A 25,660-nucleotide genomic window follows, 5' to 3' on the forward strand; every position below is an offset into this window, starting at 1 on the left:
TAAACAAAGAAAGAATATTAAAAGCAGTAAGAGAAAAAGGCCAAGTAACATATAAAGGAAGACCTATCAGAATCACAGCAGACTTTTCACCTGAGACTATGAAGGCTAGAAGGTCCTGGGCAGATCTCATGCAGACTCTAAGAGAACACAAATGCCAACCAAAACTACTATATCCAGCAAAACTCTCAATCACCATAGATGGAGAAACTAAGATATTTCATGACAAAACCAAGTTTACCCAATATCTATCCACAAACCCAGCCCTACAAAGGATAATAGGAGGAAAACACCAATACAAGGAGGGAAACTTCACCCTGGAAAAAGCAAGAAAGTAACCTTTCATCAAACCCAAAAGAAGTTAAGCAATAAAATTTAAAAAATAACGTCAAAAATTACAGGAAGTAACAATCACTATTCCTTAATATCTCTTAACATCAATGGACTCAATGCCCCAATAAAAAGACATAGACTAACTGACTGGATACGTAAACAGGACCCTACATTTTGTTGCTTACAGGAAACACACCTAAGGGTCAAAGACAAACACTACCTTAGAGTAAAAGGCTGGAAGACAATTTTACAAGCAAATGGTCTCAGGAAACAAGCTGGAGTAGCCATTTTAATATCAGATAAAATTGACTTTCAACCCAAAGTCATCAAAAGAGACCCAGAGGGACACTTCTTGCTGGTCAAAGAAAAAATACAACAAGAAGAACTCTCAATCCTGAACATCTATGCTCCAAATGCAAGGGCACCCTCTTTCATAAAAGAAACTTTATTAAAGCTCAAAGCACACATTGCACCTAACACAATAATTGTGGGTGACTTCAACACTGCACTTTCCTCAATGGACTGATCAGGAAAACAGAAACTAAACAGGGACATAATGAAATTAATTGAAGCTTTGGACCAATTAGATTTAACAGATATATATAGAACATTCTATCCTAAAGCAAAAGAATATACCTTTTTCTCAGCACCTCATGGTACCTTCTCCAAAATCGACCATATAATTGGTCACAAGACAGACCTCAACAAATATAAGAAGATCGAACTAATCCCATGTCTCCTATCAGATCACTATGGAGTAAAAGTGGTCTTCAATAACAACAAAAACAACAGAAAACCCACATACACGTGGAAAGTGAATAATATTCTACTCAATGATACATTGGTCAAGGAAGAAATAAAGAAATTAAAGACTTTTTAGAACACAATGAAAATGAAGACACAACATACCCAAATCTATGGGACACAATGAAAGCAGTGCTAAGAGGAAAACTCATAGCCCCGAGTGCCTCCAAAAAGAAAATGGAGAGAGCTTACATTACCAGCTTAATGACACACCTGAAAGCCCTGGAACAAAAAGAAGCTATTTCACCCAGGAGGAGTAGAAGGCAGGAAATCATCAAACTCAGGGCTGAAATCAATCAAGTAGAAACAAAGAGAACCATACAAAGAATCAACAAAACCAGGAGCTGGTTCTTTGAGAAAATCAACAAGATAGATAAACCCTTAGCCAGACTGACCAAAGGGCACAGAGAAAGTATCCAAATTAACAAACTTAGAAATGAAAAGGGAGATATAACAACAGAAACTGAGGAAATCCAAAAAATCATCAGATCCTACTACAAGAGCCTGAACTCAACACAACTGGAGAACCTGGAGGAAATGGACAATTTCCTTGACAGATACCAAATACCAAAATTAAATCAGGACCAAATAGATCATCTAAACAGACCCATAATGCCTAAAGAAATTGAAGGAGTCATAGAAAGTCTTCCAACCAAAAAAAGCACAGGACCAGATGGTTTCAGTGCAGAATTCTATCAGACCTTCAAAGAAGAGTTAACACCAATACTCTTCAAATTATTCCACAAAATAGAAACAGAAGGAACACTACCCAATTCCTTCTACGAAGCCACAATTACTCTGATACCAAAACCACACAAAGATCCAACAAAGAAAGAGAACTTCAGACCAATTTCCCTTATGAACATCGATGCAAAAATACTCAATAAAATTCTTGCCAACCGAATCCAAGAACACATTAAAACGATCATCCACCATGATCAAGTAGGCTTTATCCCGGGAATGCAGGGTTGGTTCAATATACGGAAATCCATCAATGCAATCCACTACATAAACAAACTCAAAGAACAAAACCACATGGTCATTTCATTGGATGCTGAAAAAGCATTTGACAAAATTCAGCATCTTTTCATGCTTAAAGTCTTAGAGAGAACAGGAATTCAAGGCCCATACCTAAACATAGTAAAAGCAATATACAGCAAACCGGTAGCCAGCATCAAACTAAATGGAGAGAAACTTGAAGCAATCCCACTAAAATCAGGGACTAGACAGGGCTGCCCCCTTCCTCCTTATCTTTTCAATATTGTACTTGAGGTACTAGCTCGGGCAATTCGACAACATAAGGAGGTCAAAGGGATACAAATTGGAAAGGAAGAAGTCAAACTATCATTATTTGCAGACGACATGATAGTCTACCTAAGTGACCCAAAAAACTCCACTAGAGAGCTCCTACAGCTGATAAACAACTTCAGCAAAGTGGCAGGTTATAAAATCAACACAAGCAAATCAGTGGCCTTCCTATACTCAAAGGATAAGCAGGCTGAGAAAGAAATTAGGGAAATGACCCCCTTCACAATAGCCGCAAATAGTATAAAGTATCTTGGGGTGACTCTTACCAAACATGTGAAAGATCTGTATGACAAGAACTTCAAGACTCTGAAGAAGGAAATGGAAGAAGACCTCAAAAAATGGGAAAACCTCCCATGCTCATGGATCGGTAGAATCAATATAGTTAAAATGGCCATTTTGCCAAAAGTAATCTACAGATTCAATGCAATACCCATCAAAATCCCAACTCAATTCTTCACAGAGTTAGAAAGAGCAATTATCAAATTCATCTGGAATAACAAAAAACCCAGGATAGCTAAAACTATTCTCAGCAACAAAAGAAATTCTGGGGGAATCAGTATCCCTGACCTCAAGCAATACTACAGAGCAATAGTGTTAAAAACTCCATGGTATTGGTACAGTGACAGACAGGAGGATCAATGGAACAGGATTGAAGATCCAGAAATGAACCCACACATCTATGGCCACTTGATCCTCGACAAAGAGGCCAATGGAAAAAAGATAGCCTTTTCAACAAATGGTGCTGGTTCAACTGGAGGTCAGCATGCAGAAGAATGCGAATTGATCCATCCTTGTCTCCTTGTACTAAGCTCAAATCCAAATGGATCAAGGACCTCCACATAAAGCCAGACACTCTGAAGCTAATAGAAAAGAAACTGGGGAAGACCCTTGAGGACATCGGTACAGGGAGAAAGTTTCTGAACAGAACACCAATAGCGTATGCTCTAAGAGCAAGAATTGACAAATGGGACCTCATAAAATTACAAAGTTTCTGTAAGGCAAAGGACACCATCAAGAGGACAAATCGGCAACCAACAAATTGGGAAAAGATCTTCACGAATCCTACATCAGATAGAGGGCTAATATCCAATATATATAAAGAACTCAAGAAGTTAGACTCCAGAAAACCAAACAACCCTATTAAAAAATGTGGTACAGAGTTAAACAAAGAATTCTCACCTGAAGAACTTCGGATGGTGGAGAAGCATCTTAAAAAATGCTCAACATCATTAGTCATTAAGGAAATGCAAATCAAAACAACCCTGAGATTTCACCTTACACCAGTCAGAATGGCTAAGATTAAAAATTCAGGAGATAGCAGGTGTTGGAGAGGGTGTGGAGAAAGAGGAACACTCCTCCACTGCTGGTGGGGTTGCAAATTGGTACAACCACTCTGGAAATCAGTCTGGCGGTTCCTCCGAAAACTGGACACCTCACTTCCAGAAGATCCTGCTATACCACTCCTGGGCATATACCCAGAGGATTCCCCACCATGTAATAAGGATACATGTTTTACTATGTTCATAGCAGCCCTATTTATAATTGCCAGGTGTTGGAAAGAACCCAGGTATCCCTCAACAGAAGAGTGGATGCAAAAAATGTGGGATATCTACACAATGGAGTACTATTCAGCCATTAGAAACAACGAATTCATGAAATTCTTAGGTAAATGGATGGAGCTAGAGAACATCATACTAAGTGAGGTAACCCAGACTCAAAAGATGAATCATGGTATGCACTCACTAATAAGTGGATATTAACCTAGAAACCTAGATTACCCAAAACATAATCCACACATCAAATGAGGTACAAGAAGAAAGGAAGAGTGGCCCCTTGTTCTGGAAAGACTCAATGAAGCAGTATTCAGCAAAACCAGAACGGGGAAGTGAGAAGGGGTGGGTGGGAGGACAGGGGGAGAGAAGGGGGCTTACGGGACTCTTTGGGAGTGGGGAAATCATTTGAAATGTAAATAAAAAATATATCGAATAAAAAAAGATTCAAAAAAAATATTCACTGTGCTTATTATTTTCTCCTAACAAGTGAGTAGTTGACATTTAAAACTGATGATTTGGTTGAGTGGCTGAAGACTATGAACACCTACAGTTTCCTCAAGCTGAAAACCATGGCTGCTTACTATGCTGATGCACGCAGAGACCATGCTCACCTCAGAATCTGTGTTTCCATTTCCCTAGTCCATAAGTGCTGGTTGTGAAATGAGACTGTGGGTGACACCACAGGGCCTATTAAATAAATGGAAGAAATGCCAGGATATTGAAAGCATGAATGTGATTTTGAGTTAGTTTATTGGGGATAGGAAGGCAGGAGGGTCTAGGCATGACAAGAATGATCAATTCCAGGTAACACGGTGCCTTTAACTTCACTGGCTCACGATGAGAATGTTGACAAGGAATAAAATGTGATGAAAGCATTATCATATCATTTTTCCAGTCTAGTTAATTAAATTGTCATTGATTCATACAACATCATTCCAAAAGAGCTCAGCTTTTGGTATTTTGGAGCCAAATTTCAGTTCTGACATTATTGTTCTATCACAGGAAAATACAGTATTCTAGTGTAGATAAATTTCTAAGGGCATGTAGTTAGTATGTGCACCCTATATGTCCAAATGTTAAATTTTTTATTTGTGCCATGTTAGAATGTGAAGACTGGTGGTGATACCAGGAGGTGCCAAACTGCCCTGGTGAGAGGACCAGGATGTACCTTATGTGACTCTAGGATCCCAAACTGTCTTTACTAGGGTAGCTTCTAAATTCCGTGAAGTTCACTAATTGTCTGCATGGATTTAAATTCTTCTGTGTCTAAACATGGATGGAGCAGAAGTTAATTTTTCATTACTTAAGAAGCAAATTAGTAGAAAATCATTCATGTAAATAATAGAAATGAAATGGTATATAAGCCCCAAAGGGCCAGAATAAAGAGCTTTTGCGAAAGTAAAAATTGAAGAGATAAAATCTTTGAGGAAGAAATGTCTTGTCCTAGTTTGGTTCTTTAAAGTTCACATCCTTCGAAGCTTTTATTTATTTACTTATTTATTTATTTTGGTTTTATTATTGCCTCTTAACAACAAGACTAAAATAAACTCCTTGGAATAAAGCACTTATTAAAAAGTATGGGAGTGGAGAAACTGGCCACCAGTCTTAAACACACTACTTTTCATTGCAATTTACTCTCATCTTAAATCCTCTTCCTGTTGTAATTTTTTTTTTTTTTATCTACTGGAAGACAGATTCCAAAGCGAGACTCTTCCTTAGAACTTGCCTTAGTTCAAGATAAACCAAATAACTTGGCAATATTTTTCAGTATTATCATTATTATTATTTCTTTGCTACTTTATGTTGCTGTAAGAAAATATCAGAAGGTAGATATATTATTTCTTTGCTACTTTCTGTTGCTATAAGAAAATACCAAAAGGTAGAAATGTCATACCGAGAACAGCTTTACTTATCTTATATCTGAAGACTGCAAGTTCAAGATTTAGGCAGCCCTATTTGGTTTTGGACCCCGATAAGGGCCTTCTGGTTATATCACAAAATGGTGCATAAGGCCAAGGCTAGATAGTGTACAAGATAAAGACACATAATATGAGAGAAACAACAGAGACTGACAAGAGGCCAGGTTCCCTTTAAATACCAATCCGAGTTAACTTTCCATCAATGTAAAAATACTCCTGAGACAACAAACTTAGAGGAAGATAGAATGATTTTGGCTTGTGGGAAAAAAGAAAGGAAGGAAGGAAGACTGACAGACAGACAGACAGACAGGGAGGGAGGGATAAAGAGAGTTAGCGGGGAAAGGGAAGAGAGAAAACAGAGGCAGACAATGATTGGGTCCATTATGCTTTTAAGGATACAGGGCATCAGCAGTGATCAGCACTCAGAAAAGGTCCCCTCAGGATCCACCATCATCACTCCCTGAAGGAGCAAATGGGCATCACCTGGTTCACAGAGGCAATCTGGGGCAAGGCACACTAGGGGGTACCCAAGAGGAGGGTAGCACATCAGCAATCTGTGACAGGGGAAACCCAGCCCTCCAGTGTTGCAGAAATAGCCTTACAGCCTCACAGGAGGCTCAAAAACTACCCAGTGACAACAAGACGAACTAACGCCAGAGATAACAAGATGGCAAAAGGCAAACATAGGAACGCTATTAACAGAAATCTAGGCAATATGGCAGTGTCTGAACCCAACTCTCCAACAACAGTAAGTCCTGGATACCCCAACACACCAGAAAAACAAGATTTGGATTTAAAATCACTGGTCATGATGCTGCTAGAGTAACACAAAAAGGACATAAATGAATCTCTTAAAGAAATATAGGGGAACATGAATAAGCTAGAAACTCATATAATGGAAACACAAAAATCACTTAAGGAAATTCAGGAGAATAAGGCTCAAGAGATAGAAGCCAATAAAGAAGAAACTCAAAAAACAAAACAAAACAAAAACAAAAACAAAAAAAACAAAAAAACAAAAAAACCTTAAAGAAATGCAGGAGAAAGTGAGTCAGATGGCAGAAGTCATGAAAGAGGAAACACAAAAATCTCTTAAAGAATTGAAAGAAAACACAAACAAACGAAGGAACTCAGCAAAACCATCCTGTATCTAAAGACAGAAGTAGAAACAACTAAGAAATCACAAAGGGAGACAACATTGGAGATAGAAAACCTAGAGAAGAAATCAGGGGCCATAGATGCAAATATCAATAACAGAATACAAGAGATGGAAGAAAGAATCTCAGAGGCCAAAGATACCATGGAAACCATTGACTCAACAGTTAAAGAAAATGCAAAATGCAAAAAGCTTGTAACCCAGAACATCCAGGAAATCCAGGACACAATGAGAAGACCAAACCTAAGGATTATAGGTATAGATGAGAGTGAAGATTTACAACTGAAAGGGCCAGCAAATATCTTCAACAAAATTATGGAAGAAAACTTCCCTGACCTAAAGAGAGAGATGCCCATGAATATACAAAAAGCCTACAGAACTCCAAACAGACTGGACCAGGGCAGAAATACCTCCCATCACATAATAATCAAAACCCCAAATGTACTAAACAAAGAAAGAATATTAAAGGCAGTAAGAGAAAAAGGCCAAGTAACATATAAAGGAAGACCTATCAGAATCACAGCAGACTTCTCACCAGAGACCATGAAAGCTAGAAGATCCTGGGCAGATCTCATGCAGACTCTAAGAAAACACAAATGTCAGCCAAGACTACTATACCCAGCAAAACTCTCAATCACCATAGATGGAGAAACCAAGATATTCCATGACAAAACCAAATTTACATAATATCTTTCCACAAATCCAGCCCTACAAAGAATAATAGGAGGAAAACTCCAATACAAGGAGGGAAACTACACCCTGGAAAAAGCAAGAAAGTAACCTTCTTTCATCGAACCTAAAAGAAGATAACCACTCAAATATAAAAATAACATCAAAAACGACAGGAAGTAATAATCACTATTGCTTAATATCTCTTAATATCAATGGACTCAATTCCCCAACAAAAAGACATAGACTAACAGACTGGATAAGAAAACAGGGCCCTACATTTTGCTGCATACAGGAAACACACCTCAGTGTCAAAGACAAAAACTACCTTAGAGTAAAAGGCTGGAAGATAATTTTACAAGCAAATGGTCTCAGGAAACAAGCCAGAATAGCCATTCTAATATCAGATAAAATTGACTTTCAACCTAAAGTCATCAATAGAGACATGGAAGGCCACTTCTTGATGGTCAAAGGAAAAATCCACCAAGAAGAACTCTCAATTCTGAACCTCTATGCAACAAATGCAAGGGCAACTTCATTCATAAAAGAAACTTTACTAAAGCTCAAAGCACACATTTCACCTAACACAATAATTGTGGGGGACTTCAACACTCCACTCTCCTCAATGGCCGATCAGGAAAACAGAAACTAAACAGGGACACAGTAAAACTAATTGAAGCTTTGGACCAATTGGATTTAACTGATATTTATAGAACATTTCACTCTAAAGCAAAAGAATATACCTTTTTCTCAGCACCTTATGGTACCTTCTCCAAAATCGACCATATTATTGGTCACAAGACAGACCTCAACAAATATAAGAAGATCGAACTAATCCCATGCCTCCTATCAGATCACTATGGTGTAAGAGTGGTCTTCAATAGCAACAAAAACAACAGAAAGCCCACATACACATGGAGGCTGAACAATACTCTTCTCAATGACACCTTGGCCAAAGAAGAAATAAAGAAAGAAATCAGAGACTTTTTTAGAATTTAATGAAAATGAAGGCACAACATACCCAAATCTTTAGGACACAGTGAAAGTAGTGCTAAGAGGAAAGCTCATAGCCCTGAGTGCCTCCAAAAAGAAATGGGAAAGAGCATACACTAGCAACTTAATGGCACACGTGAAAGCCCTGGAACAAAAAGAAGCCAATTCACCCAGGAGGAGAAGAAGACAGGAAATCATCAAACTAATGGCTGAAATCAATCAAGTGGAAACAAAGAGAACCATACAAAGAATCAACAAATCCAGGAGCTGGTTCTTTGAGAAAATCAACAAGATAGATAAACCCTTAGCCAGATTGACCAAAGGGCACAGAGAAAGTATCCAAATTAACAAAATTAGAAATGAAAAGGGGGCTATAACAAGAGAAACTGAGGAAATTCAAAAAAATCATCAGATCTTACTACAAAAGCCTATACTCAACACAACTGGAGAATCTGGAGGAAATGGACAATTCCTAGACAGATACCAAATACCAAAATTAAATCAGGACCAAATTGATCATCTAAACAGTCCCATAACCCCTAAAGAAATAGAAGGGGTCATAGATAGCCTTCCGACAATAAAAGCACAGGACCAGATGGTTTTAGTGCAGAATTCTATCAGACCTTCAAAGAAGACTTAACACCAATATTCTTCAAACTTTTCCACCAAATAGAAACAGAAGAAACATTACCCAACTCCTTCTATGAAGCCACAATTATGCTGATACCAAAACAACACAAAGATCCAACTAAGAAAGATAATTTCAGGCCAATTTCCCTTATGAATATCGATGCAAAAATGCTCAATAAAATTCTTGCCTACCGAATCCAAGAACACATCAAAACGATCATCCACCATGATCAAGTAGGCTTCATCCCAGGGATGCAGGGTTGGTTCAATATACGGAAAGCCATCAATGCAATCCACTACTTAAACAAACTCAAAGAAAAAGACCACATGATGATTTCATTAGATGCTGAAAAAGCATTTGACAAAATTCAGCATCCTTTCATGCTTAAAGTCTTGGAAAGAACATGAATTCAAGGCCCATACCTAAACATAGTAAAAGCAATATACAGTAAACTGGTAGCCAGCATCAAACTAAATGGAGAGAAACTTGAAGCAATCCCACTAAAATCAGGAACTAGACAAGGCTGCCCCCTCTCTCCATATCTTTTCAATACAGTTCTTAAAGTCCTGACTAGAGCAATTAGACAACATAAGGAGGTCAAAGGGATACAAATTGAAAAAGAAAAAGTCAAACTATCACTATTTGCAGATGATATGATAGTCTACCTAAGTGAACCAAAAAACTCCACTAGAGAACTCCTACAGCTGATAAACAACTTCAGCAAAGTGGCAGGTTATAAAATCAACTCAAGCAAATCAGTAGCCTTCCTATACTCAAAGGATAAGCAGGCTGAGAAAGAAATTAGGGAAATGACCCCCTTCACAATAGCCACAAACAGTATAAAGTGCCTTGGTGTGACTCTGACCAAACAAGTAAAAGATCTGTATGACAAGAACTTCAAGACTCTGAAGAAGGAAATGGAAGAAGACCTCAGAAAATGGAAAAATCTCCCATGCTCATGGATTCACAGGATTAATATAGTTAAAATGGTCATTTTGCCAAAAGCAATATACAGATTCAATGTACTACCCATCAAAATCCCAACTCAGTTCTTCATCGAGTTAGAAAGAGCAATTCTCAAATTCATCTGGAATAACAAAAAACCCAGGATATCTAAAACTATTCTCAACAACAAAAGAAATTCTGGGAGAATCAGTATCCCAGCCCTCAAGCAATAATACAGAGCAATAGTGTTAAAAACTGCATGGTATTGGTACAGTGACGGGCAAGCAGATCAATGGAATAGGGTTGAAGATCCAGAAATGAACCCACACACCTATGGCCACTTGATCCTCGACAAAGGAGCTGAAAACATCCAGTGGAAAAAAGATAGTCTTTTCAACAAATGGTGCTGGTTCAACTGGAGGTCAGCATGCAGAAGAATGGGAATTGATCCATCCTTGTACTAAGCTCACTGTACTAAGTTTATAGCACCTCCCAACAAATACCATCACCAACAACCATACCCTTTAGGGCACACTTTATAGTCAAGGCAGAGTATAATCCATTCTTAAGGGAATGAGATTAGCTCTGAGAGCCTCACTTAATCCCCCTCCTCACACACACACACACCTGAGTGTGCTATTCACTGCCTGGTGACAGTTCCTTACAGCTTCTACCAGTTCAGTACTGCCACACTGTCAAGGGGCACATGAAAAATCACATTTAAACCATAACGGTACTAGTATTTCAAACCTCATATAGCAATCTTATGGAAAAAATGCTTTGAGGACCCATGAGAGTAGAGGGAGAAAAAGATGGCCCAAGTGTCTCAGGGTTTGAACCCTTCCTAGTACCACTTTCCCTGCTGCCTCTCCTCTCTACACGTCTCTGTTGAGAGAATGTTTTCAGCAGCTTAGAGTCACATGCTCACAATTGACCAAGTCTAGGGAAAAACACTTGGTTGGGTCCTCAGGGAGAGCTATGGTTGACTCTCAATGGGTCTCTTCCCCGCCTTCATATCCCATGAGATGGGGCAGTAAGATTGACAGCTCCGACATAACCACAGAGAATAGAAAGGGGTAGAAAAAGAAGAGGCTGACATGAGCCATGTTTGCCCACTGTGTCTGCTTACTTAAAACTGTGTAGTAGGGAAAATAGATTATTTTTAAATTATAGAAAAATAGAAATTATGCAGAGGATATCTTATATATGTGAGAATATAATTTATGAGAACAGCACACATATATTAATAAACATACTAGTTCAAAATGTTTTTGCTCATAATGATTCTGATCACATTGGGAAATTATACCTTATTTTTCTCAGGCCCTTGAAGACTACTTGGCAAAATGTAACCATCAAATTGATGATATTGTCACATTGGTCCGTGGCAAATTGTCCAAGCAGAACCGAGTTACTCTGGGAGCCCTTGTGGTGTTGGATGTTCATGCTAGAGATGTCCTTGCCAACCTTGTAAATAAAAAAATCAGCGATGACACTGACTTTGAGTGGTTAAGTCAGCTTAGATACTACTGGCAAGTAAGTGGTCTCTCCCAGCAATTTCAGCCCGTAGCTTCTTAAATCATACTCACTTGCTCAGCTGTGTAATAAGATCATTAAAAGGGATTATTTTTTTTGCTGATGAATTCTTATATATGATTTTTTAGATTGAAAATTAAAGGAGCCAATAATAATATCTATTATCATCAGTATCCATATTTACATACCTATATTTGTATCCAAACATATCATATATTAATATACATGTACATGTGAAGGTACCAACAGGAACAGAAATTAGCTACTTTTTAATGTATTATTATGTTTGTTATTTACAAAATGTTGCGGTTAGTTAGCTTAAATTGTGTTTTTAGATTCCTGATGCACTTAAATGAGATATAAGTCAGCTTTCTTGTCTGGTTTAGTCATTAAAGAAACCAGAAACATGATCCATAAGGAAGGAACTTTTCAGGCTGTCTGAGAGGATAATGATGCTAATCTTGGCTGGAAGGAAGGGGGGGGGGGGAGGCAAGCCTGCTGAGTGTGGGAGAGTTGGAGCTCAGCAGCTCTCAGGATTGCTTTTAAGTCTTAGGAGGTAGGTGAAAGAGGGGACAGGTGTGGACCAGAACCTTGTAGGCCTTTTCAGAGCCATGATATTTGGTGGTAGGATCATGGGTGATAGGATCCTTGTTTCAGAAGCCAGATCCTTCTTTCTTAGATTATAGACAAGGTGCTTATCTCTGTAAGCAGTGGTCTCCTCAGCTGTAAAATTGTAATAGTGCTTGTGGTGGTTTGAATGAAAAAGGCCCCCATGAGCTCAAAAGGAGCAGCACTATAAGGAGGTGTTGCCTTGTTGGAGGCCATGTCTCAGTGGGGATGGGCTTTGAGGTCTCAGATGCCAGGCCCAAGGTTGCTTCTTTTCCTGCTGCCTGCTGGTTCAGATGTAGAACTCTCCACTATCACTGCAACACATGTCTGCCTGTGTGCTTCCTGCTATGACAATAGTGGACTAAATCTCTGAACTGTAAGCCAGCCTCAGTTAAATGTTTTCCTTTACAAGAGTTGCTGTGGTCACTGCGGCCCTCCACAGCACCAGAACCCTAACTAAGGCAGTGGTAGAAAGCCATTGACTTCCATTATTCGTTCAGAAAACTAGCTATTGAATTCTTCTAGTAGGTGAACTGATGCCCGAGAGGATAGTCTACACATGTCTGGACTGTGCTTATTTCTTAATAAAGATCTTGTGATTTCACATTGTTTGAAATTTTGTTTCCTAACCAATTCCATTTTTTTCTGATTGATCCTAGGAAAATAATTTAGAAACAAAGATGATCAATGCTGGTTTGCGATACGGCTATGAATATCTGGGAAATTCCCCTAGACTAGTCATAACCCCACTCACAGACCGCTGTTACAGGTAAACCCTGCCAAAGACAGGGGAGAAATAACTTGCACACACACACACACACACACACACACACACACACACACACACACACCCTAGACCAGTGATTAAGTATGTCTCAAATCACTTAAAGTTAATTCTTTTTACCTTGCAGTCTATAAACGTATCCTGTGTTCTTTTCCCAGTCCCATAAGTCTCCTCTCAGATTTCATCTTCTCATTCTCTGCTGCTTTCCTGTTTTCATCTTGGGGGATCAGGGTGTTCTTAGCCGTGGCAGTGGTTAGCTCTTGCTGTCCCCTTCCCACCTTGCCTTCTTTTTCCCTCCAGTTCTCTGGCTTCTTTTTGGATCCTTTGAGTTATACTCTTTTTCATTCCTCTGAAGTGCTGAATTTTCTAGAGTTCTGTTTCCATATTCCATGATTTCCAGACTGTTTACTTTCAGGCTTTACCCATGTTCTAAAGAACCATGTCTGGACCTCTCTCCTATAGTGGTTCACAGCGCACATGCCTGGTGGGTATCTCCTTTGAGAGTTTATATTTTTTCCCCAGTGGAAATTAACCCTTTTATCTTTAAGTTAGTTTTGCTTCCCAGATGGTACATCTCAGAAGATTGATATAAACATACATTATATTTTGATTCTATTCATTCCCCTCCTTCACCTCTTCCTAGATCCCTACCCCCACCACATTCCGTACCTACCCATCTCTGTGTCCTCTTATTTATTTTTTTTACTCTATTGATCCCAGTGAGTGTTGCCCATGTACTCTTAGAAGTGTTGAATGTTTGATCCACCATGGGTAACATCCTTAAAAACCCAAACAAACAAACAATCAAACAAAAAAGGGAGCTTTCCCTCTCTTAATAGCCACCAATACCAATAGCTCCTCATCGAGAGGTGGGGCTCCGTGCCGCCTCCTCTCTCTGTGCTGAGAGTTTACTTGATGTGAGCTTGCACAGGTCTTGAGCATGCTGCCATAATCACTTATAGTTCGTATGTGCAACTTCCCTACTGCATTCCCTGTCGCACCTGTTTTCTTCCTCTGTCTTATTGTTCATCACAAGGGGTTGAGGCATGCTTGCTTTATTTTATTTATTGGAGACTTTCGTGGAAAAGGACTATGTGCTATTTTTTTCCTTGTCTTCAACCACCACATTCTCTGGCATAAAGGATATATTAAATAAAGTATACTGAACAGCAGTTTTAAATTATACTCTTAGAGAATACTCAAAATTGTGAATGCTTTTGTTGAACATTATGATAAATTACATGTTTGATTACAAATTATGGTGACTTTCAGGTATAGTGTTAGTATCTGTAGACACAAGCTATGAACTCTGGTTTCACAGAGCAAAGATGGAATATATAAGCCTTTTCTATTTTTATATCAAAATGAATATGACTAGGAAACAATATAGCACACCATTTCATTATCTGGTAATAACCTTAGCAGAACACAGGATAAGTAAAAACATGCTATTGTTTTCAGCTTTAGAAAATAAATACAGATTGTGTTACATCACTCAAATGTTTTTCCATCAGTTGGGAAAGCTAGATTAAAAAGCAATTGCAATAGTGTGTGCTGAGTGAGATACTAGAGGGAAACATTAAGTGGCATAGGTGTGTAACCCAGATGGGAACTAAACAGGGCCTGAATGGAGACAATATATTGCATGGTAAATGGATTTGATCACATGAAAAGGAAAAGGCTCTCTGTACTTCACTAGCAAATTTAATCCACTTATATTTAATATGATTATCAAATTACTTGGGCTCATTAAAATAATTGTACTGTGTTTTTATATTCCCAGAGCTTTACTTTTGATCTTAATTCATTCATTTTTTATTCACTATAATTAAATATTATTTTAATCATTCTCTTTATCTCTGTTATATGCTTAAAGGATTTTTCTCCTGGTTGTTGATGTTCACTATAATGTTACTAGAAGTTATTTATTTATTTATGTTACTTGGGATTTCCTTCTGTTCATGTGTTTCTTCCATTCTGGAAAGTCCTCAGACTTTGCCATTTAAATTTTGGCTCCTTATCATTTTGCCCTTCTTTATTTTTTGTCCTTTATCTTTATATATATATTTGATTTATAACTCTCTGGGCAATTCCCTTATATTTACCTCCTAACAAATAATTTTATTTCCTTATGTTTATTCTGATATTTAACTCTTTATTGAGTTTTCAAGAGTGTAAGTTTATTATAGAATTTCAAGTTGCTTTTTTTATAAAAAATGGCCTCTGCCTCAGAGAGAGAGGGAGAGGGAGAGAGAGAGGGAAGAGTGAGAGTGAGAGTGAGAGGGAGGGAGAGAGAGAGAGAGAGAGAGAGAGAGAGAGAGAGAGATTGGTTGGTTGGTTGGTTGGTTGGTTGGTTGGTTGATTCTGACTGCTAGGAACCAAAGAGGGAAGGACAGGATACTGTGTATGTAGTGACACTGTTGCTGTACTGTGTGTCTGACTCAATAGTGATCTTAGTTGTGGGCACAGCTACAGTTTCAGACCAATCTATAAAGAAGGCTTTAGAGTTTTCTTCTGTTCAGAAAAGACAAAAACAAAAACAAAATGTTTTTCCCCATGAGTTTTGGCTCATATGCAATGAGAAATGGAAATTTGACCCATTCTCTTCTTGAGGCGCAATGCAGGCTTGTTCTCCAGACCGCATGAGTGGTGAGCTTGTGAGCTTCCTTTGCCTTTCTCTGATTAACCTCCTTGACTCTCTGGTGGGTGCTGAGGGAAATGTGGTGTCCATTAGAGACAAGGCAGCTTTTCAAGCTTCCTTAATAGGTCTAAGAGGTAAATTTATCCCATTTCCCCTTCTTGTTCATTTCTAATGATTTCGAATCAGTGTTGCCCAAAGTATATTTGTGTTTATTTGTATTCAACCAAGTACTGTATATCTCTGCAGATTTGCACGTAACCATGCTTCAACCACTGAATTCCCCCATTGGGGACATCTTTTATTCTTTAAATGATGGCTATGAGTTTTAAAATCATTCTCTACCATGTAATATTTCTATACTCTTCTAGTAAGGTTGGGTGTTCATAGAGTTGGCTGGATTCTCCACATTGACCAGAAGTCAGGACTGAATTCCAGAAGTTCTAAATTTGTCATGTATATAAATATGCACATGCATTCTATTTGCCTGCCTGACCCTCCTTCCATGAATTCATTTATGCATCAGCCCATCTATCCATCCATCCATCCATCCATCCATCCATCCATCCATCCATCCATCTTCAATCATCTGTCTACTTTTAGAAGAAAAAATAATAACAAAGAAATGTGCTGTTAGAGATTTTTTTGAGGTTAGCAGGGAGGGGGAGAAATTTTGAAAAGGGGGCTGACAGTTAGGATTCAATTTAACCTTTTCTTTTGCCTATGTGTTAATCACTCTATCCATTTCTTTTACTCTAGGACCTTATTTGGAGCCCTTCACCTGCACCTTGGAGGAGCACCTGAGGGTCCAGCTGGCACCGGAAAGACAGAAACAACCAAGGATTTAGCAAAAGCTGTTGCCAAACAGTGTGTTGTTTTCAACTGCTCCGATGGGCTGGATTATTTGGCTTTAGGAAAATTCTTTAAGGTTTGAATCCACTAACTCCTCATTTCTTTACACTAGGGTAGCTGATGGGTGATGGCAAGGGGGTTACAACGAGAGACACCAGGCTGCAAACAGAAGCTTTACTAAACCTTGTATAGTCTTAACAAGCACAATCTGCCTCCTTCCAGTCCCTGCTGTGGAGGCCACTCTACCTGACTACTCCTGATTAGGTCATAGACTTAGAAATGTTATTTAGCTATTTTGTATTCTGACCAGAAAGCAGTCTCTCTGGTCACATACGTCATGTTGCATAGAGGGTTATTACAGCTCATTCTCTAAAAAAGCAAATAAACTTTGCTTTGAATGGGATCTTTAAATATATCGGGCAGATAAAAGTTTGAGAACCACCCACTGGGTAAAGACTGTGGCGTGGGATTCCAAAGATTTCTTTAATCTCTATGCTGCATTATTAATAAGTTTCAGAGTTCATTAATGGACTATTCTAAAAACATCTTAGGTTTTCTGCATTGGAAATGTGTAACTCTCCTTTATTTTAATAGTGTGGATATGTGTCCACAGATATGTTTGTGTGTTTGTGAGTGTGCATGGACATGTGTGCCCATGTGCAAGGAGGTCAAGAATGCCAGAATCCTTCTCAATTGCACTCCACTTAGTTTTGAGACAGTGTCTCTCACTGGCTTAGAGCTTGCCGAATAGGCTAATCTGGCTAGCCATCGAGTCCCAGGGAATTATTGCCTGGCTCTGCCTCCCAGGCACTGAGAGCAGAGGCATGTGGCACTATGCCCAGTTTGTGTGTGTGTGTTGGGAATTGTTCTCATGTTTGTGTGTCAAGCATTTTACCAACTGAGCCATCACCTCAGACCCAAAAGCCCCGGCCCCTGGCCAACTCACACACCTTCCTGCTGTCGCTCATGGTTTATTTAGCTCAATTTTTTAGATCCTATCGATCTGTAAGATTGTGAAAAGGAGAATCAAGGTGAACTGTGCTTGTTTGAACTAGAGCAGGCTGTGCAGTATAAAATCATCTGTTTGGGACAGCTGACCCTTTGCATTTACTTCATTTTCTTTTTTTCTGTAATTTTCCAAATATATTTTAACTATTTTGTACTATTTACTTTTAAATGTTTAAATTTACTTTTAAATTAAAGTAACCAAAATATATTATTTCTATCCAATACAGTGAACTGTTTTCCTTGAGTGATATGCAACTGGTCATTTTAAACAATTTTATAATTGTCTAAGACTTTACTTGTGATTTGAAAACAGGGTAAGGTTGTTTTTGAAGGAAGTCAAAATGATAAGAAATAAAATGATAGACACCAGAATGCTATTTAATTTGTCTTCTGTAGTGCCATATAAGCTTGACAGTGACTAAGAAAGGAGGGGCAGTTGGAAGAGCCTAGGTATGGCTTGAATAAATAGTTCATTCCAATGTTTTCAAAGCAATGCCTGCCTTCTTTATCATAACATTCTTCAGTCTTGGATTTAGATTGATGGATTTCAGTAGAACTATTGCTAAGTACAAATTGATTGTGCATTTTTGGTGTGAAGTTCACGCTGAACAGTGGGAGTACAAATAAAGGTGTAGGTCTTACTATTAAGAACCTCATAATCATTCAAGCATTATTTTTTAAAACATCATCACAATCTGCATATTTGCCTATATGATGTTAAACAGCCTGTTCTCTGTGACAACTAAAGCTTTCATTGTATTATTCATTGGAAATCAAAGTAAGGGGTAGTGTGCTCTCAGAAGACTTACTAGTCTTTGGTATGCATGGAGTTCAGCACAGATCTGTGAGGCAATCCTTTTTTTAGGATTATAAATTGGGCTTTGAATGTTAGTTGGCTATTATGCTTACAAAGCAGTTATCTCTGGCAATGGAAGTCATACTGCATAGATGGTTATTGCAATCCATTATTTTAAAAAAAACAAATAAAATCAACTTGTAAATAAAGACTTGGAAATTATAGATGCACCCCTAAATACCTAAAGGCATACTCGGAGCAAAGGCAGTAAATTGGGAAGTTTTCCAGTTGATCAAACTCTTTATTCACCTAGAATAATGAATTGGTAATGAAAAAAATGAGCTGTCTTTAAAGATAAAGGTAAATAAGCAATTTCCTTGATGGGATATTAAATCCCTGAAAAGATCAGGTGAAATGCATCATTTCAATGTAATACTCAATCAGATAGAGTTGAAAATTTTTATTATTCTTTCCTCCCAGGGACTGTTATCTTGTGGAGCCTGGGCTTGCTTTGATGAGTTTAACAGAATTGATTTGGAAGTGCTTTCTGTGGTTGCTCAACAAATCCTTACTATCCAGAGAGGTAAGGTGCTTGTCCGTCTATGCAGCCAGTGAAAACAAAGGAAGCGGGGGATGGGCAGCAAGTGGCCCGAGCTGAGGCAAAGCTAAGTCACTGCACTTGTGGTCCCCACAGGCATCAATGCGGGTACCGAGCTCCTAGTGTTTGAAGGAACAGAACTAAAGCTTGACCCCACATGCGCTGTCTTTATAACAATGAACCCTGGGTATGCTGGGCGGTCAGAGCTGCCAGACAACCTGAAGGTATGGAGGCTGTAATCATAACATGTTTCTTTTTCACCATTTATGAATGCAAAGAGAAGATGTGATCCTAGGATTGTGGTTTTTAAAAAAATCTGCTTTTAGGCACACCATTTTGGGAAATTATTCTAGAAGATAATGATTAAAGCTTCAAATAATTTTACAAAATAAAGCAGGCACAACTCCAAAATTTTATACTTTTACAATGGTATTGATTATCACAAATGAGAAAAGACAGAAAAATACCCAATATATCTTATTGTATTCTATCTTTTAAGTTTTATATGCATTTTAAAGGGCTCAAATCTGACAGTTGTGTATGAGTGGTAGATTGTTTTGCTTTTTTATTGTTGTTGTTGTTGTTTTAAAGTTAATTTAAAGCCAGGATGAACAGTTTCCAGTCTTTGTAAACGTGATCTGGACTTCAAGTAGGATTACTGAGCTGTCTTTCTGATGGAATTTTAAGTTGCTTTCAGTTCCTCTATTATAAATAACACTACTAAAGACTGTTGTTGCTGAAGGCCTCTCTCCATTGGAAGACATCCCTTAGCTAAATTGTTTTCAACACAGAGTAGAAACATTGACTTGTCATATCGAGTCTCTCGGTGCCTGTTAATATATGATGTTTTTTCTTTTACTTTATAAGGGGCAAAACACTGTCCTAGATGAATAGAGTAAAACTTTCACTTTAAAAAAGTAATTTTCATTTATTAATTAAAAGATGTTGCTTTCTCTGTATATTTGCCCTCTTTATTATATACTTTCAAGGTGAATGACTTTCACCATTTCACCCTCTTTATTATATACTTTCAAGGTTTATGGATTGTGTATAAGGAACAATATTTGTTGGCGAATAGTACATTGATAATTATAGACCCTGCCCCAAGATTTCTGACTAAATCCTACATGCCTTCTACTTGTCACATGTGTGCCACAACGGCACCCCAGAATCATTCCAACTGCTACCAAATAGATGAGTACTTCTAAACTGGCCCTTTATGTGCTTATGTGGTAAAGGAGTTTGCCTTAGCGAAGGAAGGGATGATTTAAAGATGAGAAATGAAGGGTGAAGAGATTGTTCAGTGGGTAAATGTTCCTGCCTCTAAGCCCAAACACCTGAGACCAGGACCTGCATGGGAAAAGAGAGAACTGACTCCCTCAAGTTGAACCCTGGCCTTCACACTTTCACCTCCACCTGGGGATTGTAGCATGCATACCCTCCTCAATAAGTATATATAATACATTTTAAAAGAGGGAAGTGGTAAATTCTTTAGCTAAAAGGCAGTTTGTGACATCTTGCAGTTTGTTCTGGAAAGCTCTCTCTGTAGCCATTCCTTCTGTTCTACACTTAGACTGGTCTGCTATTCAGTGGGATCAGCCTGGGTTCATAAAGAGACACCAAAGCAGAAGGCAAAATTCTGTGAGTAGCTGGTCATAAAAAGCTGGGAGACATGATTAGTTGAATCTGCTAATGCCTTGTGTTGACTGTCCCACACCGTGTGTGTGTGTGTGTGTGTGTGTGTGTGTGTGTGTGTGTGTGTGTGTAACAGACAGATATTTGCCCTGCGGCTCCTGGAGGTGTTGGGTGCTCTTTCTGCATTAAACTAAAGCCCCTGTGAAGCTTCCCTGGCTTTTCTGTGGCTACTGTTCCCTCTTTGTGGCTGGAGTTGCTATAGAAACCAGTTTGCAAGTATGTGTGGAAATTCCTAGCTGTGCCTGGTGGCCCCCAGCCTGTAATCCAGTTTTGGGGAAGCAGTGACAGGAGAACCAAGAATTCAAAGTCATCCTTGGCTACGAACTGGCAGGGACAAGAAACAAAAGGAATTCTAACAAAAGGATATGAGCTTTGAATACTACTGTTGCAATACTACCAATGTCTTCTATCAAAAGAAATCCAACTATGTAATCCCAGACGTAAAAGCCACTGGAGAGCTGAAGAGGTGGCTTAGGGGTGAAGGACATATCCCGCCCTTGCAGAGGACCAGAGTTTGCTTCTTGTCACTCTCACTGAGTGGCTCATAAGCCAGTGTGACCACAGCTCCAAGAGACCCAGTGCTTTCTTCTGGAGTCAGCACGTACATGCATTCACGTATACACCGACTCAGACACCGGCACAGACGTACATATAATTAAGACATAAAATAAACCTTTAAGACTATTGGGCTCTTTTTTTTCTTGTCCACAAAATAAAGAAATTATTAAGAGCTACTGCACATGTACTGCTGTTCCTTGCAGATCACACGTGGCTTATGTATCTGTCACAGTGATCTCTCAGCCTCTGCATTCCCCATGCCTTTCTGCATGCTCTTTTCTCTCTCTGAAGTGCTCACCTTAGCAATGATTTTCCTCCCTGACAAATGAATTCACTGTTTGAGCAAAGAACCACTGAGCATACAAACAGTTCAGAAATGGCCATGGGCTATGGCCTGGGCTGGGCACATGTCTGTAGGGTCTGTGGAGACTCTCCTCCTGGCTCTCTCTTCTTCCTGGGTTGCTGGAGGCCAGCTCCACACAAATTTCCAAGTTGGTGCGCCCGCCCGCAGTCTGCCTGGAGCTCTGGGACTGCTGGCTGCTGCTTTTAGCATGCGCATGTCCCACATCCTCTTCTCAGCAAGCTCTGGGCACTGAGCCTGGGACCAGAGGCCACTTCTGTTTTCTCAAATGCTGAGAGCCCTCCCAACTGTTCATTGTTCTCTGGGATGGTATGGAGAACTGAGAGCTCAGATCTGACCAGCTGCTCCCATCAAAGAGAATATTTCCACACATCCCCTCTTCCTTACTCTCCAAATATTTCATGATGAGAAGGTTCAATGGTTATGTATACTTCTTTTGTAAATTTGGCATACACTATAGCTTGCATATATTTTGATAACTGATAAGCATTATTTTGTGTGGAAAGAATCTTCCTTTTAACATTTGATCATGTCTAGATAAAACCTGCAATTTCTTGAACACATCTTTACTTCAGAGAAGCTATGCTTTAGATTGGAACCACTCCAAAGACTTGTTACTCAAGATTGTTTCAGAGTAGTTTTTAAAATGGGTATATTCCAGATCTATTGGTGTTACAAAGCCAATAGCTTGACACATACACAGCCTTCCAGGGAGTGTGTAGTATGCAGTTCTCTTGCAAGGAAGGAAAGTAGACTCATTACAGTCAACTCATATCTCATTCCTTGAATAAAACCACATGTTTATGACATGTCTTTCCATATCCTTGGAAATCTTAGGAAAAAAAATATTGCTTGAGTGTGGGAACAGAAACAAGGACGGGGCCATCAGGGCGAGAGGTGATAGAGTCACATGAAGAATCCCAGGAATCAGACTCCCGGGAGCAGCATCAGGATGCAGATCTGAGTTTATCGCATAAGCTTATCTATAAGTGCTGTGTCAAACCCAAGCCCCTAAATCCTCCGCCAATCGCTACTTGCCACAAAGTCACCATGCTCCCAATGAAAGCCCTGTCTGACCAGGTAACTCAGAAGGAGCAGGGGGAGCAGAGTCACCTCTTAGGACTTCCGTGAAGGCAGGTGGTGGCATGGGGTGGGGGTGGGAAGCAGCACCACTCTGGTCTTAGTTTCTGGTCTCTGCTATCTCATCAGTGTTCCTGGAGCCAATTTCAGTCTAATGCCATGTTTAGCAGATCAGGACTCTTCGAGGAGTCACAGAAGCCTGGTGCCCCTCCCTTTCCACCCACTTTCCCCCTCTCCACCCACTTTTCCCATCACAAAGTTGACTTCCACATCCCCAACACTTGAGAGCTTCTTTGTTTTCAGTTGCAGCATCTGCAGGCCTTTGGATCATACTCCAGAAGGTGCAGTTCTTCATACAGCGCCCTTCTACAAGCGGAGTAGACCCTGTAGAAACTTATCTCTTGTATCTCTGCTGAAATAAACACAGAGGATTGTCCTCACATTCTATGTATGGTAGAATATATTCACACTGATGTGTTACTGAGATCTTTGCCTCACCCCTGCCCTGTTTCTTTCTGGTACTGAAGAAGACCTGCTACCAGTTAGTTAGAATCTAATTTGCTTTTGTTTTCAAAGCACTGAATTTCCCTCAGACTTAACTGCAATGCTCAGAAACATACTAGCACTCCAAAATCAAACTTGATATCAGTATGGCACACAATGTTTGAGAATCACCTGACTAGGCCCCAAAATATTTTTTTCCAATTTATGGTGTGTGTGTGTGTGTGTGTGTGTGTGTGTGTGTGTGTGTACATGTACAAGTATGGATGCTGGACTACCACAGCATGTGTGTAGAGGTGAGAGAACAACTTCCTATAGTTAGTTCTCTTCTTTTATTATGTATTCTGGGACTCAAACTCTGGCGATAGGCTCATATAACGGGAATCTTTACCTACTGAGAAATCTTATTGGCCCATAAAAAATTCCTCACTTTGAACAATTTCAGTGTCACCTGTTGTCTTTAGAAAAAAGATTTCTATTAAGTGAAACACCATAGTGATATGGTTTGGAACTCCTTTACTTACCTTAACTGTTGGCCCTTTGGTATAAGCATGTTCACAGTGTCCCAGCGCCATGTTATGGCAAATGTGAGATAGGGGTATAGCAATCTGGGAAGGTGAGAGTTCAGCTTGCCACATAAAGCACTGGAAATAAGCTTGCAATAATACTTTGTTTTGTTGTCAAGCTAGATTGCATAGCTCATAACTAGACAGAAGCTGCTGACTAAATTGTAAATTCAGTCTCTCATGAATTAAAGTAGGTGAGAATCTATCTCTTTGAGGAGATACCATATGAATAGCAATGGTCTTTAATAATTTTTAATTTTGGCATACAATGGTCTATATTCAAGTTACTTGCTCAAGCTATATTTTTCAAAATTTTATGTATGTTCATGTGTGTGTGAGGAAGCAATGTTTTAATACAAAATATATTAAAGTGAACCCTGATGTACACTAATATTCTAAACATAAATGTTATATTTATTCTTTAAAATTTATTCAATTTTATATTTGCTTACTGTCCCATCACATTTAGTTGCTTTATAACATTTATAATTCTATAATAATAAATGATCTCATAGCTTGCAAATTGTTGATTTTGAATAGTGACCATCTATGGCTTTTCAGTGTTCTTTGCATTATTTATTTGCAGAAGGACTAGTCATGTTTCTACAGACTTAAAAGATCCTGAGTATCTCAAAATATTTCCTTTACTTAACACAGTCTTGTCATTGGGGCAGCAGATTCCCTCCAGGTTATAAGTTAATTGGATCCCTCGAGAGCCTGACTTAAAACCAGGCTCCCAGCAGCAGGATCTTTATCACGATCTTGGGTGAGAGGCCCAATTTGCTTGCATCCTGGCTGTTTGATGCTATTTTTTTTTCTGTAACATGTTGCTTTCCACAAAGAACTGTGCAAAACTGAATCTGGACATTTAGAAAGAACAGTTTACCTAAAGCTTATGGTATGCTTATTACATATGCCTTAATGAAAAACCAAGTTTAATTTCTTTATCTATATGACGTGAATATTGTAACTGGTGTATATTAAATCACAAACATTGTGGTAGGTATGAAATTACTGTAGAAAAGCAATTAAAGCCATAGTGCTTGATTAAACAAGAGCAACATTGCCTTTCTACACCATTTGAATGACCTCCTTCATGCACCGCAGGCTCTCTTCCGGACAGTGGCCATGATGGTGCCTGACTATGCCATGATTGCGGAGATCGTGCTCTACTCTTGTGGCTTTGTTACTGCTCGGCCGCTGTCCATAAAGATTGTGGCTACATACCGCTTGTGCTCAGAGCAACTGTCGTCCCAGCACCACTATGACTACGGGATGAGAGCTGTGAAGTCTGTGCTCACAGCCGCTGGCAATCTGAAGGTAGAACCAAGTGCTGTGATCATTGCATTTCCATTCTTAAATCTCAGGACCAAGTGTGTTCAGAAGAGTTCCAGCATCTGGTTGCATTCGTCAATTAGCTGAAAAAATACATTGCTGACAATGAAAATAAAATGTTATAATTTTTGTAAGACAATATACAGGTGATGCTTAGTGTTTGAGTTAGGTAGAGCTGAAGAGCACAGTCACAAACTTTCAATAAATGGTTTTGAAGACTTTCTGTTTACACAATATACGGCACTCTGTGGGGCATAATGAAATTAATATATAGAAACCCCTAAACATCATTATTTATGTGCTACAGGGGCTTTTATTCTCCTGATGTAATGGTCATCCTGGAGGGTCACGAAGTCTGCTAACCCAGGCCTAATCCTGGAAGCTTTAAGCCTCTGTACAATCTTATCTAGGCCTAGAGTGTTTTCTGTCTCTGAG

General features: G+C 39.0%; 1 protein-coding gene across 1 annotated transcript in view; it reads left to right on the top strand.

The window, feature by feature from the left end:
- Dnah7 (dynein axonemal heavy chain 7) overlaps nt 1-25,660 on the top strand; it is a 262,532-nt gene that overhangs the window by 98,164 nt on the left and 138,708 nt on the right. The window contains 6 exon segments of the mRNA XM_052192567.1: nt 11,632-11,844; nt 13,113-13,222; nt 16,635-16,803; nt 19,012-19,114; nt 19,226-19,353; nt 24,998-25,210. Coding sequence (XP_052048527.1) covers nt 11,632-11,844; nt 13,113-13,222; nt 16,635-16,803; nt 19,012-19,114; nt 19,226-19,353; nt 24,998-25,210 — 936 coding nt within the window.

This window comes from Apodemus sylvaticus, chromosome 9, assembly GCF_947179515.1.
Source record: "Apodemus sylvaticus chromosome 9, mApoSyl1.1, whole genome shotgun sequence".
Taxonomy (NCBI): Eukaryota; Metazoa; Chordata; class Mammalia; order Rodentia; family Muridae; genus Apodemus; species Apodemus sylvaticus.